Source organism: Podarcis liolepis, assembly GCF_965112155.1.
Source record: "Podarcis liolepis genome assembly, chromosome: 11".
Taxonomy (NCBI): Eukaryota; Metazoa; Chordata; class Lepidosauria; order Squamata; family Lacertidae; genus Podarcis; species Podarcis liolepis.
The window spans coordinates 24294118-24311179 of record NC_139565.1 but is presented as its reverse complement, the minus strand read 5'-3'; the positions used below and the strand labels follow the sequence as shown (position 1 = coordinate 24311179).

At 41.0% G+C, this 17062-nt stretch overlaps 1 protein-coding gene across 3 annotated transcripts in view; it reads left to right on the top strand.

Moving 5' to 3' along the window:
• FER (FER tyrosine kinase) overlaps positions 1-17062 on the top strand; it is a 153310-nt gene that overhangs the window by 52642 nt on the left and 83606 nt on the right. For 2 of the 3 annotated variants that reach the window (XR_014516819.1, XM_083464480.1), the window contains exons 11-12: positions 9790-9894; positions 14404-14607. Coding sequence is in view for 2 of the 3 variants with exons in the window: in XM_083464480.1 (XP_083320606.1) it covers positions 9790-9894; positions 14404-14607 (309 nt within the window). In the remaining variant the exon portion in view is untranslated. The remainder of the gene's footprint in view (positions 1-9789; positions 9895-14403; positions 14608-17062) is intronic. The other variant, XM_083464481.1, reaches the window with a different exon arrangement.

The window sequence follows — 17062 nt, the reverse complement described above, 5'->3', positions numbered from 1 at the left end:
CTCTTCCCCCTAAGAGAAGCTTTAAAACTCCTGCTAACCCCTGCCATAAATAGCTCAACAACTGTTGGCACTCCACCCTAAAAAAAAAGTTCAAAAACTGTGGCCAATACTCCCCCCAAAAGGTTCAACAACTCTGGGCAATCACTTCCAACTGGGTGGATCACTGCCCTAGAATTATAGTATTGTAGAGTTGGAAGGGACCCTGTTGAAAATCACCTTTTACATTTGCTCTCAGCCCTCATTTGCCCTCCTCCTACTATGTAAATTTACATATCTCTCTTCCCCCCACCCCACGGTTGCTAGTCCTACTCGGATGCTAGTCCTACTCAGAGTAGACTTACTGAAATGAATTAAAAATCCAGACAATAATTTGCCCTAAGTAGGATTCAGCTGGATGTAGCCTGTTATTATGACCAAAATATTTTATCCAAAAAGAACTGCGCAAACCAGTTTATCTGAGTGCATTTTTCGGGGGGGGGGCTCATTTATTTATAATTGCATAATCATATGGGACTAAATTGCATTATGTTGTAAGGACCTTTCATAAAATCTCCAGATGTCCTCAGCCTCCTACCCTTTTGCCCTAAGCAAGTTTCCAACCATTGTTCTACCTAGCTCAGTATTGCCTACACTGACTGGCAGCAGTGTGCATAGGAATTTGTTTATTTTTTTTCAAACTATAGTCCTGCTTCCAACAGTGTCTGAGGGACAGTAAACTGGCCCCCTATTTAAAAACTTTGAGGACCCCTGCTGTAGATTATCTTAAAGCATAGATGGGTAGGTATATATGGAAAAGAGGTGGTTCTTGATAGCAAGGTCCCAAGTTTTACAGGGCTTTCTAGGGCTGGAACCACTCCTTCTCTTAAATAGAAGATTTACTAGCCCCTGGACTCAAGACAGCTCACCCCCAGCCAGCGGATGTAATAAGCTAAAAGAATGAGGGGTACAGAAATAGTAAGATGTAAAAATGAAAAGAGTGTACAATACAAAAAAATGGATCATGCATCAAGATATAAAGATATGAATTAAATGGTAGTGTTATTTGAGCTCTGTGCAAAACTGGAATCCTCTCCATCCCCCAGTTGTGCAATGTTCCCCCCAGAGAGTCTCACCTCCATCAACATTAATGTCTTTTCAGTGCCAGGCAAAGATAATTTAAAAAAAAATCCTAAGCATTGTAATATTTTTGAATGCTTTTAACACTATTTTATCTCTTTTAAATGAACTTCCAATACTGATACCATTTAACTGTTTTTTTAATGGGAGTTGGGATTTGACCTGTTCCTCCAAGTTTGTGATTACCGTAGCTATATAGTTTTTGGTCTGGCAATGTCTTTGTTTGGTTCAGTTTTCTTGATTTAATTATTTTGGTGTCTGCATTCAATTCTTTTTAAACTGTGTAATTGTATCTCACCTAAAATATATGCCGTCGGGCTAAGAAACATAATAAATACTCTTGGTATTTTAACAGCTATATTTTGTTACTTGAATTTAGTACCAAATGTGAGCTAGTGCAAATAAATGCTGCAACATACATGGCTTGTCCTGAATTGAAATGAGGTACTGCCTTTGTAGTGGATAGGCTTCTTTTAAGATTAGGTTATCTGTTTCTCCCATGATGCTTGTGCAAAACTGATATTGTAGAGGAACTTCATTTCCTTCAGTAGCTGAACAGGCTGCCCCCATTTGTGCAACCTAGGATATTTTTTTTCCAGAGGCAGTAATGTATAAGAAATATAATACAATTTAAATTCATTGTGGGTGAGGTAATGGTTGTGAGGACAAAAAATAAAACCCAAATAAATTGAAAAAACAAACAACTGAGGAATTGATTTCAGTCTCTTTCACATGAATTACACATACAAAAAAGCAATCCCCCAAGTTGGAGAGATCATAATCCTTGAAATAACATCAGATGTATTTCTTTTGTTCTGATTACGTTGGAGAAGTTTTCCAACTGGGAAGATGCAGGAGCACACATGAATGGCTACGCTGAGTGATTCTTCAAATATCTAATCTGTCTACAATTGTCTTTACAATATCAAAGGCTGTCCTGGGCAAGTTTAGCATCTAAAATCCTATGTGTTTTCCTACATATTACTTAAGCATTTTATAATTTGCATATAATTGACTTGGAGAGATAACATTGTTATAAGAATGCAAGGAAGTTTCCTGCTAGATCAGACCAGATGCCTATAAAGTTCATCATTCTATTCTAACAATGGCCAGCCCAGGGTGTCCTTGTGAAGACCACAAGTTGGACATGAGTGCAATATTGGTCTCCAACTCATGTTTAAGATCATAAGACGGGCTGCTGGATCAGGCCAACGTACCATCTGGTCCGGGCAGTCTATTGTCACAGTGACCAACTAGATGCCTGTGGGAATCCCGCAAACAGGACCTGAGTGAAACAGCACACTGCCCATTCGTGATTCCCAGCAGTTGGTATTCAGCAACTGTATAGGCAGAACATGACCATCACAGCTAGCAGCCAGTCATTAGCTTTCTAATCCATGAATTTGTCTCATCCTCTTTTAAAGCCATCCATGTTGGTGGCCGTCACTGCCTCCTGAGGGAGCAAGCTCCATAGTTTAACTGCGCTGCATGAAGAAGCCCTTTTTTTTGTCTGTCCTGAATCTTCCAACATTCTCTGGATGTCCAATACTTCCGGTGTTATGAGAAAGAAAGAAGAATTTTTCCTCTATCCACTTCTTCCATATCATGCATAATTCTGTTAGCATCTATCATGCCACCTTTTCTGTAAACTGAAGAGTACCAAATGTTGCACCCTTTCCAGCCTTTTGATCATTTTAGTTGCTCTTTCTGCATTATTATGAATATTAACACTTGGGTCCCACTGTTCCTTTGTTCAGGACATGACAACAGTGGTACAAAAGGATTGTTCTTCTGTATGCTTGCTAATTCTTTTCTTTAACAATACTTTCCACCAGTTTTCATGGATGTTAAACTAACCGGCCTGTCATTTCCAAGGTTCCCCCACTACCAGATCCCTTCTTAAAAACTGGTGTTACATTGGCTCTTTTCCAATATTCAGAGGTCTGCAGCCATGGTGAAAAGACAACCATCATGATCAGTAGCCTTTGATAGCCTTTGATATCTATTTCTCTTTTAAAGCTGTCCCAAGTTTGTGCCTGTCACTACATCTTGTGGTAGCAAATTCTGTTAACTGTACGCTGTGTGAAGAACAACTTATTTCTTTCTGTCCTGAATCTGTCACTGTTGTTGTTTTTTACTTGATGACTCTGGGTTCTAGTTTTATAAGAGAAGGGGGAAATAACTTTTTCCACACATGCATAATTTTGTATGCCTCTTAGCAGGTTTCTTATTTGCCTCCTCCCTCCCCAAAAAAATCCCCTAAAAGCTCTAAACATTAAATATTTTTAGGAGAAAAATTCTGGGATAATCGCAGGTGTGCAATACTGAGGAAAGGGTAACCATAATTAAAGGGCTAGAACAACAAAATATTTTTCTCAATATTTTTCTTCTAGAAATATTGTAAATTAAATTGGACTGGGAGACATTGACTTGCCAAGGTCACCTAAGCAAGTTTCATGGCTGACCAGCAACCTGAACTCAGCTCTCCCTAGTCCAGATGCAACACTGTTTGCTATAACACACTGCCTCTTGTGTGTTCTGTACCTTGAGAAGGTATTAGAAGGAGCTCTAATTGCTAATTGCTTTGGAAAGAACATTTAAGTACATTAGGTGGATGAATTGAAATGATATTAGTGTCACTTTGAAGTGCTTATCTACATTTCAATTTTAGATATGTGTTATAAATAGGATTTGCGTACTGTGTTGCTTGGTAAATGGAGTTCAACCAAGGGATAGTGCCATATTTACAGCCAGATAACTCCATGTGTTGTTGGAGGTCAGTACTTTTAACCAGATTTTGCATATTCAAGCTTACTCTGGCCTGGTTGCCACTGTTTGTTGTTGTACGTAATTTCTAGCTTGAAGAAAAGAGTGGGAGATTGATCATACCATTTGATGTGTGCACACTGTCTTATGTGGGAGACCATGGATGTTGTATTCTGTAATGAGCTTGTGTACATTCTTTACTGATATAATACCAAGGAATGTGCCAGATGTGTCACTCTCCTTTCCTGGGTCCATTAGTGCATTGAGACTTCTTCTTGTTGTTGTTCAAAGGTGATAAAAATATTAGAAACCAGCCCTTTACAAGGTTTATTTTATAGATAGTGCACTGCATCATCAGATTGGGTGTGGCTTCATCTCAAGTATTTCTACTCAAAGAAGCTGTATGCGTTGGCAAGCATATTCTTTCATTTTGAAGCTGCTGGTTTCAAAAAGCCAACAGTTGGCCTTCAGGAACACTGTCTTCTCAGCATCCCAAATGTGTTTGGTGACTCAGCCTTTTGAATGTTAGCGTGAGTGCCATCTGGAAGCTTCTTGAAAAGCTGTCCAGCTTTTTCATAATATTGGTATAAATTAGGCTACATGCCATTGAAGTCATAAGTAGAGTTCTTCTGGATTGGACCAAGGGTCTAGAACTCTGTTCCCACAGTAGCCAACCAGAAGCATAATGTAAACTATAGAAGGGTGCACCATAATCAATGCCTAATTATAGTGTGACTTTGGGATGGGGTGGAATTTAATTCCTGCAGCTGTGAAACTCTGAACTCATTGTGAGCCAAGCCCAATTCTCCTTCCAGTTTGTTGCGGGTTCTATTGCCATTCCTCCCTATTGCCAGCCAGTCCTCCTGCCTCTCGTCTACCCTTACCAAAGTTATACTTGCTAAGGTGGGGGACGAGTTGCAGAGAGGGCTGGTGGTGGAGGCCTCAGCTCTTAAGACCTGGATGCTTGTATGGTGTGTCAGTGCCAATGAGCAAGGAAAAGTTTCCACTATTCCACATAATTGATCCAGAAGGCACGGGAACATACATTCCCCATTCTTCTCTGTGACAATGGTTTCTCTGTGTTGCAAAGATGAAACCTCTGCTTCTGCTCCAGCATGTTAGTGATTCCCCCCTCTTCCTCCTCCTTTTTTGGGGAAAGATAAGTCTTAGGGAACAGGAAGACTGGTGGGAAAGGCTGATGGAGAGATCCCTGTGGCTCATAATGTTCCAAGATTACATGCTGAAAGAGAAATCTCAGTTTCTCCACCCAAGCTAACACTTGAGCCTTTTTTTTTTTTTTTGAAGAAGTGGAAAGAGTAAGCCAACTCTGAACAACATGTGGGGAGGGGGAGTTTACCAGTCATTATTCATTTTAATCTTCAAAGCCTGTGAAAAATTAGTTCCCAGCTGTATTTTAATGTTGATATTAATTTAAGCTGTGTTAGCACTTTTCCAGCTACATTTTCCATGAATACTGTATACTTTACTGATCGCATGCAGTCTCTTTGGATGTGTCAAGACTGTGTTTTTCCCTGGACGTACCATGTCCTTTTTGCAGGATCAGAACATGAAGGCAACATCTCTCAAGCAACTAGTTACTGCTGAAGCTGAGTCGAGTTTAGGGAGACTTGGCAGAAACTTAAATGACAGCTTGAGGGCGTAATAAAAGTTTGGCAGGTTATTGAAGGCTGCTCTGTTTTATGTCTATCTCTTTGTTTTGTACGTTTCCTTCTGTGACTTTCTTCCTTGATTTAATTTGTGGTTACCAAGGGACATGGTGAAAGACAACAGGTCTTGTATTGCTGCTCCTGGTGGTGCTGGTGATTGGGGTTGGGTCCAGGGAGTGGTGACTACTTATTTGTGTTAAGGGGGTGATGCCTGCTGCTTTAAAGGAGGTGGTGGTGCGGCCACTACTGAAAAAAGCTAGCCAAGCACCCAATGCATTTTTCCAGTCTCAAATTCTTCCTTTTGGGGGAAGGTGTTGAAGAGGGTTGTTGCTGGAACAACAGCAGGCAATCCTGGATGATGATTTGGATCCATGCCAGCATGGGTTTGGACCGAATCCATATCATCACCCTGATGGGTGGTCTTTATACAGAGAGGGACGGGGGGGGTGCAACCTTGCTCCATCCACTTGATTTCTCAGTGGCTTTTATACTGTTGAGCCTGGCATCCTTCTGGACTCACTTTGTGGGATGGTCAATCACTTAACTCACTTGCATCTGTATTAACACATGGAATTTGGCCACATACTTTCAAATATCTGGCTTCTCAATGGCTGTGAAGTACATGGGGGATTCTATAAGAATGCTAGCATTCCCCCCCCCCTCAATGAACTCTTAACATTATTTTGACCCATTTGCTAAATAGCCACATTAGAATACCTGTCCTAGCTGATAAGCTTGGATGCACATGATGCAATCTGTTTCATGCAGAGTTACCGTTTTGTATCTGTCTTGGCAGCAGCTGTTACTGACCTCCCTGTATTGAACAAAGATCTAGTAGCATTTTTTCCCCTTGGCAACTTCTCTGCTTACCGTGTGTGGAAAATAATGAAGTGAGTGGATTTAATATCTGTAAATGAAATAAATGTATGTGTTTAATGACTCCAGGCAAAACAGAAGAGCTAGGACCATCATTGTAGATAACCATTTCGGGGGGGGGGGTGTTAGTGAATGTAAAATTAAGGCATTACTGGGATGAATTTGTAGGAAAACTCATCAGCATGCACACATCGTTTTTTGTCCCTTTCCCCCTCAGTGATAGGAGAAGCAGTCATTTAGCTGCTGCTAATCCCCATGACTCGTTTATCTGAAGAAGACCCTTTATCTTGTCATTACCTGAGGTGCGTGAAATGAGCTGATCATCCCAAGTCCTGGCAGACCTAGAGGCAAAATTAGGCACCGTATCCATGGTAATGCAGTGAGCGGTTTTTAAAGTAGCCATTTAATCCATTGATATAAAATCGACCCACCAGTGGACTCAGAGCAGCCTGTTTTTTATTATCGGACAGATTGTAATTTAAAATTGATATGACATGTTGTGTAGACATGATACTGTTTAAAAGGAGGAAGACATTTTATTTTGTGAGAATTTTGCTTGCAGAAGTAACAGGTATGAGTTGGATGCTGCCTCAAGATTACTTGGATGCAGAATTTAATTTCTGCATCTGCTGTTCTCATCTCTGATAATATCCTGTGCTTTATTGTGGGAACTTTTACGCGGCCAGTGTCTCTTGACAAAACAAACATCAGAGGGAATCTTTAGCAGAATGAATGCATTGGAAAAGGAAGCTTCTGGTTTGAATGCCATAACTGGTATACTGGTTGGGTTAGTGGAGATAGGAATTCTAACTGTTGCCTTGCAGATGGGGCCTACCAGCAAGGAAACTCAAGTTGGTGATGGTTTCGAGGTACAGCAAAGATGGGGATAGGTCTGAACTCTCTATGTCCCTGTCAGATTCAGTGGCTAATCAGTTAAATGACATCAATCAAGATTGGTGCTTTAGATAGCTGTTTTCATGCCGGTATGAACACTCAGGAAACAAACTCGGAGAAGTCATTTTTTATTCTTGACCTAACCCCTTCAGATACAAGGCTACTGATAGTGGATGAATATGCTGATAACACACTTGCTACCTTTCCAGGAAATTATCTCAGGGAAAGGGAATTGCATTCTGGAAAAACAACTTGAGAGGAAAGAGTAGGAAGTTCTCAAGCCGCAGGACTCCTACCTTTGTAACTTATCCCAATAATATCCACATATGCTCCAACAGACAATAAGGGAAGATTTGTTATATTGGCCTGAATGCAGGGATTGGAAGAAATAGGCCCAGATTAGAGGTCCCAAAGGCCTACCCTGCTTGGAAGCTATTTTCTGATTCTGGGCCAGGGGAACAAGTAAAGCAGTTGCAGACCTCAGAACACACCAAGGTGGCTGTACAAAGTACAGTGTACAGAATGATTCCTGCCACTCCTCAGAGGAGGAAGAAACTTGTGGTTGTGGTAGGTGACTCCCTGCATAGTGTGTGGTAGCAGTTTGTGGACAAAACAGGATGTTCCAGGAAGTGTGCTGTCTTCCAGGTGCAAAGATTCACTGACCACAACCCCTTACTTCTGATTTATGTGGGTACAAATGGTACTGCCAGATACAGCCTTAGGCATATATAGTGATGTAAGGTGAGAATATTCTCCGGAGAATATTCTCCACAAACTGTAAATTCTAATGTAAGAACCAGTTGTACAACCCACATTAAAAAATCTAGTACAGTCATACCTTGGGTTGCGAACGCTGCGGGTTGCGCGTTTTTGGGTTGCGGAGCACGCTGAACCCGGAAGTACTGGAACGGGTTACTTCCGGGTTTCGGCACATGCGGAGAAGCACAAAATGACATCGCACGCATGCACAGACGCGCCAAATCGCGTCATGCGCAGACGCGGCACTGCAGGTTGTGAATGTGCCTCCTGCATGGATCACATTTGCAACCCGAGGTATGACTGTAAATAATAAGTCAAGCTGTGATATTGCCAATGTAAGTAATGTGTCACTCACCATTCACAGTTCTGAAATGTGAGCTACAGAAAACTTTTTTTAATGCTATTCATTTAATTTGATGAACATTTGAATGCATATGTATTTCAAGCATATGTAATAGCCTTTTTTCTATTTTGGTGTGTCCTTATTCTTAGCAGTTCTGTACCCTTGGCCATACAGTGTGATTTTTTTATTTTTTACAGAAAGTAGCTTCAAAGCTTTATACACTTAAAGTACCTAGGCCTATACAATTATGTGTAACAGGAATGTGAGGTGGCATTGATTTAAACAGTTGATGTCTCTATATTTTTATTTAGTGCCAGTAACTGGGTTTTCATTGCCATTCGATGGTACAAGGTGCCATTTACCAGAGACTGACATCCTGAAATATATTATCATATAATGATAATATATTTAATGTTAGTGGCTTCTTTTTTATATGTATGCATATAGTTTTGTTTATCAAGCTGTGTTTTAGTCACCAAAACAGTTATTAAGTGTTAGAGCTATTAGAAGCACAAGAGTGCCTATTACTGAATTTACTTCTATCAAACCTTAACATGCCAATTGTATTTTTTGACTTGTCCTATAACATGTAATGCATAATGTAAGGCCATAGTGCAGAATACGCACACAGCTCTCCCTGTTACTGGAGATAGTACCCAGCTCTCAAGGCTAGTTGTCTTCAGTAACCCTTTTCTCCATGAATGGTTCTGATCTCCTTTTAAAGTCTACCGATGTTAGTGGCTGCTTAAACAGAGGACTGTAGAACCTGCCTTTGTCCAAATTAAGGGCCCAATGTGGATAGTTATGCTTCTGCAAATCCAATAATGACAGTAAAGTTATTGTAAAACAGCACATCATTTAACAATTCCAGATTCACACTGCTCTACAAGCTCACTAAATTATTGCTCCCTCTGCTCTGAGGAAGTTCCACAAATGGCACAGAAGGTACCTTTCTCTTCATCTATTTATGGCGGACAAGAAGATAGCAAAACCTTCTGTGAAAATTTAATGGGGTGCAGGCATTCCTATGGGAATGACAGTAAATTCTTTGTTGTGCCACCCAATGCCATACACTCAAGGGACTGAGTGCATCTTGTGACTCTTAATAGAAATAGGGGAAACACGATTTAATTGTGTTAGATTTTAGACTTATTGACTATTCATGCTGCTTTTTAAACTCTGAAAAAGTATTAAAGTTTATGGCTTAAACAGGCAGGGAGTTTTTATTGAAGTTGCCAAAGTTTCATAATTTATTTTACCCAGTGCTATTGATAAAGCAGGAACCCCACCTAGCACTGAGTACTTAATCTACAAAGGATAGCTGATTTAATTTCTAATGGTCTGCTTTTCTCCTCCTTGTTTTTTTAGGATAAGAAAGATAAAGTTTCCCGGTTTGATACCATTCGGCACTCCATTGCTGGAATGATAAGATCTCCAAAGTCTATGTTGGGCTCTTCATCGGTAAGTCCACAGGTACTGTATTCTCACATTCTTTTTCCTTAGGAACATAACTTATTTACACCGTGTGCATAACATTCTGGTAGTTGCTGCAAGAATATTAACATGCAAAGTGGTTGGTTGTCTAGCTGGAAGTAGCATTGAAGAAAAAGGTACAGCTGTATAAGTCAAAACAATGTGAATTCCAGCAACTCTAGGAAAAAAGGCCTGGCCGTTCCGTAACACACCAGCTGCAAACCTGTGGCCTTCTAGATGTTGTTGGGCTGCAGCTCCCACCAGCCCCAGCCAGCGTGGCAAATTGTCAGGAATGATGGGAGTTGGAGTCCTGCAATATCTGGAGGACCACAAGTTCCCCATCCCTGTCCTAACATGAGACATTTAGCATGGTGAAGTAGTCAAAGCATTTTCTGATTTATTGTGGTCATCATCCTTCCTCAGAAATAGTATTCATGTTTCTCCATCCCCTTTATCCTCTCAACGAATCTATGAGGCAGGTTAGACTGAAAGAGAGTTAGTGACTTGCTCAAGGTCGTCAAAAAAGTAGGTAAAGAGAGGATTTGTACTTGGGCTTCCTGGTCTTAGACTGATACTCCAACTGCACTGTACTGGCTGTCATGTACTATTCTAGAAACGTGGAAGTGTTTTAAAGTTGTTGGATTTTAAAAATAAAGTTATGTGCAATCTTCCTGTTTTGAGTTCTTTGGCAGCTCCTAATTAATTAGATATGTCGCTTTATTGCGGCTTTCAGTTGAGGAACTTATTCTGCAGATACAGGTTGCCACCACCTGTCAGTTCTGCTATTAGGTATGGCAGGTAGAACATTTATGTAATGGTGGCTATTCAGCAGAGAGCCTGTCATGCAGCGATGTGAGTGGAGCATTTGTTGGGTACTTCTGTACTGTACTGGAATAACCTTCATGGGGAATTTCGCTGCTGAGTTGGTACTCTTATCCTTGATATTCGGATCAAGCATTTGAAAGTACAGGAGGCATTAAATGTGGCCCGTTGCTCAGGCAGAGGTTTATTTATATTTATTGGGAGAGAGGAATATGGTTTGGAGTACAACAAAAGGCCAAGGTGGAATAAGAAGAAAGCTTCTGATGCAATAGGGCAAAATCCCTGTTGGGATGGAGCTTTTAAAAATATGCATCTTGCAAAACAGTGAAAACTCACCTACTTGAATATGCATAACAGATAACAACAGAATTTACCTGGCTGATCCCTCTTGCTCAGTCCAATTACTGAAAAGATAAGTCATTTTATGCTGCGGTTTTTGTAGTTTGTTCACCAAATGACATACTTTTTTTCCTGGATTTACCGTGTTTTTTGCTCTATAGGACGCACCAGATGATAAGACACACCTAGTTTGGCGGGGGGGGGGGGGGAGGAAAACAAGAAAAAAATATTTTGAATCCCAGAAGCCAGAACAGCAAGAGGGATCTGCTTGCGGCTGCTTGCGGCTAAGGCAGAAGCCAGGGCAGGCACGTCGCTGAAGGGGCGCTGCACAGTTCTCCCTCTCTGCGCAGTGCCCCTTCAAGCGAAGCTGGAGAAGGAACAGAAGGAGACCCTTCTGTTCCTCCTCCCGCTTTGCAGGACAGGCGCCTTGCTGTGAAGCAAGAGGAGAAACAGAAGGAGTCCCTTCTGTTCCTCCTCCTGCTTCCAGGCAGGCACGTGGCTGAAGGGGCGCTGCACAGTTCTCCCTCTCTGCGCAGCGACTCTCCTGCGAAAGAGAGGCGCTGCGCAGAAAGGGAGAGCTGGGCAGCGCCCCTTCAGCGAAGCAGGAGGAGGAACAGAAGGGGCTCCGTTCCTCCTCCCTCTTCGCTGAAGGGGCGCTGCACAGCTCTCCCTTTCTGCGCAGCGCCATTTACTCCATAAGACGCACTCACATTTCCCCTTACTTTATAGGAGGAAAAAAGTGCATCCTATGGAACGAAAAATACGGTAAGTCATTTGAGATATCTAAGGAAGCATTTGAGTATCTTTGTACAAAAATGGACAATGGAGAGCAGGGCTTTCCTTTCATGGTAAAGTGTTTTGTGTTAGAATGGCTAATTTGAAAAAGAACCCCCTCCCCCAAAAAGTGACTCAAAACAAAACTGCTTTTGGATATGAACAAGACAAATAGGTTGAGACAACTGAGTAATCAGCAGCAGGGGGAAGCCAATTCACTGCATTTCACTTTGTTTTATCAACTGGTTACAAGGCTACAAGGTGGTAATTCCTTTGAGAAAACTTGATCTTGTATTCTTGCCCCTCATCTTATATGAAGAGGGAAAGAAGCATTTTAATACTTTTCTCTCTTTCTTAATAAGTTTTAGCCCCTCATAGACAGGCTATATATCTCACTATGAAACTGCTCAGCATTTTTCATGTTCAGTTGTGACATTTCTAATAGGAGGGACCATAGCTCATTGGTAGAGTGCATGCTTTGCATCAATCTCTGACATTTCCAGCTAAGAGCTGCAAAAGGTAAAGGGACCCCTGACCATTAGTCGTGGTCCGACTCTGGGGTTGCGGTGCTCATCTCGCTTTATTGGCCGAGGGAGCCGGTGTACAGCTTCCGGATTATGTGGCCAGCATGACTAAGCCGCTAAGCGGAAAGGTCTCCAGCTAAGACCATGCAAAGGTACTGCCGGACAGTACTGAGCCAGATGGACAAATAGTCTCACCTGATACAAGGAAGTTTCCATGCCAATGCTCTGTACTCCTTTTAGGGGGAAAGACTGTAGCTGAGTGGTGGAGCTTTTGCTCTCAAATGGGCCCAGGTTTAGTTCCTGTTTACATTCAGGGCTTGGAAAGGGAGAATGAGTAACCTGAAGCATTCATACAATTCACAATTCAGAGATGCTGGTTTTTGTGAACACTGGGATCTTGGTACTTCCTGTTCACTAACCTGAATCACATGTAGCCTACTTAAACCTCAGGGGAAATGATTCAAAATATGTTGGGTTGTAGGGATTGGTTTCCTTCTAAGATTCAAGCCCTATTTGGGCATCGTTCCCCATGCAAGTTAGGTACCATTGGGTAAGAACAGGGCTGCATGAGCTAGCCCTTCACCTTTAGATTTGTTCCCTGCTGTCTCCACCCCTCCTGCCCACGCATTAGAGGAGGGTCCCAGTAAGAGATACTCCTCAAAAGGGTACCTAAGCAAAGGGGAAGCCTACATGTGGCCCTCTTTACAGATGGGCCCCCAACACATGGACAGCATGGAAGTGGGATGAGTAGCATGTACAACAGCCAGGGCATGACCAAGAAATATGTCCCAACACTTTCCATGTAGTCTTAATTTCAAGGAGGGAATAATGTCTCAATAGGGTTTAGCTGACTGTCATAGCCAGAAAGATTTTATTTGATCTAATCAAATAAGAATCGGCTTCTCACATGGTGATGGTGATAAATGTTTGCCTTGCCTTGAAGAGTAAGACACATCTTGGTGGCTTGACACAAAGACGCAATGCTAATGCTGCTTTCATTTGATGAAGTGGTCTATAGTCCAGTCCATGAAGGCATATGTAATAATAAATATGTTGATAGTTAGAGTGCCAAAAGACTCTGTTGTTTTTGTTTAAACAGACTTAAAATTTTTCAGAGGAGTAGCTATGTGTTTATGCTGTGATTGATTCTTTTCAAAGTGTTTCTCAGGATGATCTGCAACGTAATTAAAAGAATCTTATAAATAAAGCCGGCAGGATGGAAGAGAATAGTAACAATATATACGAGCAAACTGGGGGGGAAACACGGAAGCACAATTAAAATTTGAAGCTGTCAATGCCTGTGTAAATGGAAGTGTTTTAATCTGTTACCTAAAACCATTAAGGCAGATACCAGCTAAATGGATATAGGGAAGAATTTCTGCTGATGAGGTGTCCTTACCCTCAGATGGACTCCCTCAGAGATGATGTCTTAAGATTTTAATAACTGGGCAAGTTTTTATGGGAATAGATAGATAACCTGTTTAAGGCATTAGGAAATATGATGGGTTTGTGGTAATTGCTTTTGAATTTTTTAGAATGTCAATGGCTTATTTGCTTGGAGTTTTTGGATGTGGAGAGCTAAGTGTTTTGCTGTGGCTAGGAAACAGGAAGCACAAATTATTAGACAATTGACCCTATCCTGAAAGAAAGAAAGAAATCAAATGCACCAGAAAGGGAGGAAATGTTTCACTGTAAGAACGTTTCAACAGCCCTCAGTAAAACACTGTTGTTTTTTATTTTTAAATAGCAGTTATATGATTTGCACCACTTGATGTTTCTTTCATTTCTTTTTCTTAACTTTTCTCTGATGCATGGCTCTGCTTGTTACGTTGAAAGTAAGTACTTGGCAACAACAAAAACAAAAAAACAAAAAAAAACTTGCTTGGTTCTATAGCTGGTTAGCTATGCCCACTTTAGTTCACTCATTAATAAATGTACAGTTTTCAGAGCAGTTATGAATTATTTATTATCTACTGCAATTTAAATGAAAGCATAATGTACACAACCTATATTCACTAACCTCCATTCTTTTTTCATATTTTCCCACAAGTTCTTTGATGTGATATCAACCAGCGAGAAACCTCTGGCAGACCAAGATTGGTATCATGGTGCAATCCCAAGAATAGAAGCTCAAGAGTTATTAAAGCAGCAAGGAGACTTCTTGGTGCGAGAGAGTCATGGCAAGCCTGGTGAATACGTCCTTTCTGTGTTTTCAGATGCGCAACGGAGACACTTCATCATACAATATGCTGATGTAGGTTTGTGGTGATATTTTTTTCCTTTTCAGTGGCACAGCCTGTGTTTTTTTAATGGTTGTATGGTGTGAAATTTATTTATTTATATTTGAGAAGACTGATAATGCTTCTTAATAACATAAAATATCCATCAAAAATAGCAATAAAATCAACAGACTTTAAAAACAAGAAGATATAATAAAAAATAAACAACATATAGAAAAAATAAACTTTTAAAAACAAATCTGTGATAAAATTATGTCTCTGAGTAGACTTTTCTAAGCAAAAGACGTTTTTAGTAGGTATCAAATACAGTGCATTTTGTTTTAGATTTTTTAGAAAGTCCTGTATAGAGCACTGTTATTTTCAAGGCTCCTGGAGAGATGTTTATTCGGTGCCCCTTGAGGATAAGAAAGCAGTGTCGGCAGAAATCTGCTTTTTAAAAACACCACCACCCAAACCATTAGAGCTGACCTTTTTGGATCAGGCCTAAGACCTCTGCCTAGTCCAACATTCAGCCTTTGTGAAACCTTGTGAGCGGGTAACATTCTTGTGTTCTTGGTCCCCTTCCCCCAGCACCTTACATTCAGAAGTCTCTGAACAAAATAAGTGGGTAATTACTAGATCTGACAATCCTCATTCAGATAAGAGGGAACTTGAGGCTACGAAGGGGAATGGGCATGGTTTGCTGCAATTTGCACATTATTGTCACTTTCAGGGAAGCACCAAAGAAGTTCAGAACTGTCTCATAGAGCTGAGGGGATCCTCATATGTCATTTAGTGAAACTTCCTTCTAGCTCACTATTACAGGATGTCCGTGAAGGACAGTACACCATTGTTCTACCACTGAATAGCTCACACTCTTCCTAATGTTTAGCCCAAAGTCTTTTTGTGGTTTAGTTCCTGCCCTCTGGAGCAATAGAAAACAATTTTGCTCCATCTGTGTGACAATGATATATTATACATGGTCTCTTTCATTCCCACTCCTCCTTAAAGGAAGGGGAAATGATATAATTAAGTTTGTTTTCTTGTCTTGCGGAAAACAAGAGAACACCAAAGATTGATGTGGTGTTTTCTGCACATTCTACGTTATCAAGCAGGTGATCCAAGTATTTTTAAAGGCAAGGGTGAGCCAAGGTTTGGCTGCCCTTAGAGTATGAGTATTGCAGTGATTGCTCCATATCCTTTTACTCGCCCCTTTTCCATTTATGTGTAGGCTTACAGGACTTCAGATAAAGATCATAGTTGCCCTTACGTGGACCCATATTTTCATCACACTTCCTTAAAGTATTGCTGGAATGTTTTCAGCCCTATAAAGTAATTATATGACTCAACTCCTCAGGAGCTGCTAGAAGCCAAGAGAGTGTGTTAAGTTGCTGCAGATAACTGTGCTGCATACTGTCGTGCTGATTACATAGATTATTTTTAGAGCTAACGTGGGCTGTAATTGTAAACAGGTGTGTTAGAGTTGGAGAAAGACTTGCAAATGCCCTTTTGGGTTGTATTAACAACAAAACCAAACCTTTTTCTGCCGCTCTAAGGGTTCATAGTTAGGCTTCAGAAGTGTTGCGTGCAATTTTTTTTATTTTTTTGGCTCAGTAGGTATTTTAAAACTGATCAAGTCAAACTGGAGGAGCTGATAACGGCTTGAAAATCTTTATCATATTAAAAAGCATGAGGGGGCTAAGTATGTTTTCATTTTGAGAATATCTGTGGGATATGGCAACGGATCTCCGTAGTCTAAGGACACACACACAAAATCACATAGTATGCTCCCCTCAGAAGATGGAAAATGAAAGGATGCAACTTTCTGCTATTATCATGCTGGATTATGGGCAAAGTTGGAATTTTAATTGCCACCACTAATTGTGAACACAGAACCTTGGGGTGGTATTTACTCAAAAAAAAGGGGCCAAGCCAAAGATGGTGGAAGGTCTATGACTGGATATCTCACTATTTAAGAAAAAGTGAAATAGGTTTTTCAGAGCAGCATGTGGTTCTTGCATGGATGGGAGGGATTAACTGGGCGGCTTCCAGAAAAATATTAAAATACTGTAATACATCAAACATTAAAAGCTTCCCTAAACAGGGCTGCCTTCAGATGTCATTTAAAAGTCTGGTAGTTGTTGTTCTCTTTGACATCTGATGGGAGGGCATTCCACAGGGAGGGTACCACTACTGAGAAGGCCCTCTGCCTGGTTCCCTGTAACTTGGCATCTCGCAGTGAGGTAACCACCAGAAGGCCCTCGGTGGTGGACCTCAGTGTCCGGGTAGAACGATGGAGGTGGAGACGCTCCTTCATGGAAATGCTGTGTGGGTATTTAGCCCCATTCAGAGCACAATTTTCATTGGGGAAAATGGAGTAGGGGAAGGGTCCAACTAATTTTGTGCAACCTGGTGCCCTCCAGATGATTTAAACTAACTCCCATCACCCTGACTGTTATCCATGCTAGGAGAAAGCTGGATTAAACCTTT